We start from the raw sequence: 4,478 nt of genomic DNA, 5'->3' as shown, positions 1-4,478 counted from the left end.
ACACTAAATTAATTCAGAACATAAAATAGTTAGGTTAAAATCATTTTACACAAGTATTTTCCTACTTACCTCAGGCTCAACTGTATGAACGGCGGGATCGGCGGTTCGACCGGTTAATGTGGCAGAGGCAAGTCTCTGTGGCAGAAAATGGTTACGAGCCGAAAGGACTCGGTTTAATTTTGCAGCGGTAGATGCTAGCGTCGACTGCATATTTCAAATTATTTTCGCACAATTGCATAAGAAGCAAGCGCCGCATATATATGCAGGAGTTGTTCAGTTCTGGGATGGCAATCATTCATAGCGGAAGGAAGGACACGTGTGGAAGGAATGCACGTGGCAGTTGTTTCTAGTTGCTTCGTGTCATGTTCGGAATCACCTAGAACGTTAAGGAACTTTAATCGATTGTCAAAGAGTCATGTTATATGTACAAATATTTTTTACAATATTGGTTGACAATTATACTTGTCATCATCACATTCATCCATTTCAAAAATTGTTTTTAAAATTAGTGCACCAAATTTTGACAACATCAATGTTGTCATTCATTATTGTCAACAGCAATTATACAAGTAGATTATTTTGAAATTGGGACCCCTATTTTGTCACCAATTGAGCTATAAAATGCAAGCCTTGTATAGTCACATAGTTCAAGTATGAATGAACACGCTTTATCGTGGGACATTGCATGGTCCCAACTTCAAAAATCACAATGCACCAAAAGAGACTTGAACTTTTTGGATTCCTGTGGAATAATCTACTAATGAAATTCCCAACGATATTTTCGTGTCGTAGAAAAATAAATGTTTGATACCGATCGAAGTTAGGCATGAACTTTGGCTGTTTTCATATCAATTGCTCCATTGATTGAGAAATAAAGGTTACAGGTAAACATAATATAATGTTTAGTACTACGCAATGGCTCACTTCTACCTTTACAAAATATAAATATCCATAGATCGAAACAAACATTGATGTAAATTACTTCTTTCTTATACATGCAATTTTGCAATTTCCCTGTCCAGGGAACATGAGTTGATTTAATCGTAACAAATAAATAATCGTTTACTACTACCAGCCAGTCGTCCCATCATTGTACGACGTTCAGTTTCAATGCGAAACACCAACTGACCAACTTGCTTCATCAATGAAAGCTGATCAAACTATCCGTTCCCAACATTAGCAGCCTCGTAGAAAACAAAAGCACGACAAGCAAATGCATGTGTTGTGATGCAACTAACCTACTAAAGCGTTTCCAAGTCTCTCGACCAGTTTGTACTACGCTAGAGAAGTTGAACTGACCTCGACCCATGTTATCGGATGCAACAGGACGACTCACGATAATACCAGCATTGACTCCATGCGGTGCAATGGGCTGCCTCCAGAGTTTCCTACGGTGTTCTCTTCTGGCTTTTCTTATCCGGTTGAGCTCTTGGCGAATAACATTACGTACAGATTTCAAGTATGAGTTCATGTCATGATCTCTTTGAATGGTTCCTTCAGAACCATATGCAGCTCGATCACTCAGTATCTCAAGTGGATGTGGTGAGCTCAAAAACACAGCCTGTGCAGACCGGATTAGCCTTTCTGGCTCAACGTCTGATACTGAGCAGCTTAATAGATACAAACCACTCCCTGAAGGAAGAAGATCATGGCTGGGAGAAAATTTCTCATCCGGTTGAAGAATTAAAAACTCCCCCATTGGAGCATATAACAGCTTCTGTTGACGGGATAGCATGAATTAATATTTAAATTCATAGATTTGTGACAAAATGTATGACAATCTGAGAACGGAATTCAAACATTACCTGGTTATTAAGACATGGAAGATTGCGGAAGTTTTCATTTACAGCCTTAAGAAACTCTGCTACATGATCCGGATAATTGCAAGAGAAAGCTCGGGGAACAATGTCTCTGTGCATTGTGATTGCTCGGACATGATTTCGAGGCAATCTGAGGTCTCGTAGGAGACGATCTCCTCCACACATAATCGATGGTGCACCGAAAGTTATAGCAGGAAGTAATGAAGAAACAGGTACTCCAGCCCTTATTAGCAACATGAGATTTATGAGTACTGATAAACTACCACCAAGAGAGTGTCCAGTGAATCGAAATTTGGCATGTTCTCCATGAGATTTTAGGTGTGCATGAATTTCAGGCAACATCTGCTCGTAGGTCCCCTTTGCAGCCTCATATATACCTCTGTGCACGAGCACATCTAGTCCCTAAAGGAAGAAAACACATCAGTCCCTCTGTTATGACATTCTCCAAACGAGTCTTGTATAAAACTTTGGAAGAAAGACTTCATGAATGCACGCACAGATCTCATCGCTATATAACATCCAAGAACCCAACTCAAAAACAACTCAATGAAGTTCATCGCAGAAATGGTACACAAGATTGAAGAATTATTCATAGAATTACCTCAAACTTAACAGGCTCAAAGAGTAGATTGGCCTGCCATGATGCCAGTGACTCAGATCCCTATAAGCAATAAAACAGTATAAACATTTAGTAATGGAATAGCTTCATGTCCATTAATCCGAATCAGCTGTCCATTTTTGATAAACGAACTTTACCAAAAACCACAAGCAGCTATAACCTCTTATAGAAAAAGAGCCTAGTCATATTACCTGAATGACAAAGAATCTTGTCGCACTCTGATCGTCATCGCACACAAACCATTCACAAGGTGATGACTTTGTAGAGTTTAAATCATCCGCAACAGCCTGCTTTACTTCCTCCTTCGCAGCAACCACTGCCGTCACCGAGTCAGTGGTAGCCATTAATGAAGCTACATCCCCGTTCATCACGTTGACGTTGTCCATTCGACATTTTGTTTCTTCAAGAAAATTATTACTCGGCATGGATTTGGATTGTCTAAAGCGAAGAATGCTCTCCGTATGAGCATGCAAATATGAAGCAGCAGAAGCAGCAATCTCATAAGCAGCAGATGCATTTATCTGCTTCCTATTAGGATTCTCCATGCCACTTTCTGCCATTACATTTCCTTCAGCAACCCGAGCTTCATCAGGTGTCTTCTCTTCTTTTTGTTGGTCTTCAACCGATGCCTTCTCTTTCTCAGCTTTCAATTCTTGTTCTTTCTTTTCTAACGACGAAGTTACAAACCGTAGTCCAAGAAATCTCAGAAGGTTCTTAGGCTGTACCATGAAATTAAAAAAAAAATTGATAAGATATGTTCTAGCAAATATAATGCATCAACCAACTTTTTGTGCATAGCTACTCAATCAGACAATTTACTACTATAATTCCCCTTAATCAGGACCAAAAAATGTTGAACAAAGCAAAAAACTTTCACAAAATATCAGAAGAACAAAGCAAATTAAGAGGCTGGGAGACCAAAATTGCAAGCAGATCAAGTTGTGTTCTTCATAATAACAATGTATCTAGCAACGGATCACACCAGAATCGATGGCAAAGGTGTATCAAGATTCACATAAAAGTCCAACAAATTATACTAATTAGCAAACAAAAATAGCCAATTCAAAATAAAGAATCAACAGTGATCCAAAAACAATCACACATCAAGCAGATAATCTTCATCCCATTAGAACTAAGTAATCAATAAATCATGAATGAAAAAAATACCTTGATCTGGGGTATGGAATAAGCTAAAGCTCCCAAATAAGACATTTGAGCATATAATCTAGCTTCTGCTAAGGGAACTTTCTTAAGCAGCTTTGAAAATGATTCTCTATTGAATTCTATCTTTTCATCATCTTCTCCATCAATTGTACACACATCACAATCTTCATTTTCGTTACAACAATCCCCTTTCCTTTCATCATTTGCATTCATTCCCCCATTTTTATTGTCATCTTCTAATTTCATCCCCATTTCTTCAACCAATTTACGATCTCTTTCCCCTTCTTTCCGGAGGGACCTCACACGCAAAATCTTTAATACCCAATTCCCATTTTCCCCTTCCGAGTCTCCTTCTTCACTTCTGTTCTCTTCTTTTTCCTCCACCAAAACGCCGTCGTCCACAGCAATTGCCGGCTCGCACCGATTCTTGCCTCCAGGCCATAGAGATCTGAATGGGTACCTTAAAGCGAACCCCGACGGCGAATTCCTTGGTGGTGCCGCCGGTCCCAATGCATTTATTTTGGAAGGTTGGCCCACAGGTACATCCAGCATCCCATTTCCCAGGACGGCGAGTGGCGGCACAATTCCACGAATACCTGCCTTCAAACCCAAAGCATCCATTCTTGGAAAAGAAAAGTATTTCTTCTTTGTGAGATTTCTTCGTTCTCGATCAAATAGTATATTTCATACAACTTTTTGCATCTATATGTATCAGTATATAGCTATACAATACAGGTAGGATGTTAACGCTCAACACAATCTTTGAATTTTGAGTCGGCTTCTTTGCTGAATATATATGGAAGTTAAGAGAGACAAATTGTATCTTCTACGTTTTGAACTGAAAAAAAAAAAAAAAAAAAAAAAAAAAGGGGGAC

At 39.0% G+C, this 4,478-nt stretch overlaps 1 protein-coding gene across 1 annotated transcript; it reads right to left on the bottom strand.

Annotated features, from left to right (window-relative positions):
• Positions 1–820: 820 nt before the first annotated feature.
• On the bottom strand, positions 821–4,470 carry LOC111377036. Its single transcript, XM_023000070.1, has 5 exons — positions 3,607–4,470; positions 2,631–3,158; positions 2,422–2,481; positions 1,806–2,222; positions 821–1,717 (listed from the first exon to the last, which is right to left on the bottom strand). The coding sequence occupies exons 1-5, from the start codon at positions 4,222–4,224 to the stop codon at positions 1,142–1,144; spliced, it is 2,199 nt and encodes a 732-aa protein (XP_022855838.1). The 5' UTR covers positions 4,225–4,470; the 3' UTR covers positions 821–1,141.
• Positions 4,471–4,478: the final 8 nt, after the last annotated feature.

The sequence above is a fragment of the Olea europaea genome, unplaced genomic scaffold (assembly GCF_002742605.1).
Source record: "Olea europaea var. sylvestris unplaced genomic scaffold, O_europaea_v1 scaffold1597, whole genome shotgun sequence".
Classification (NCBI taxonomy): domain Eukaryota; kingdom Viridiplantae; phylum Streptophyta; class Magnoliopsida; order Lamiales; family Oleaceae; genus Olea; species Olea europaea.
This window is presented reverse-complemented; position numbering and strand designations above follow the sequence as displayed.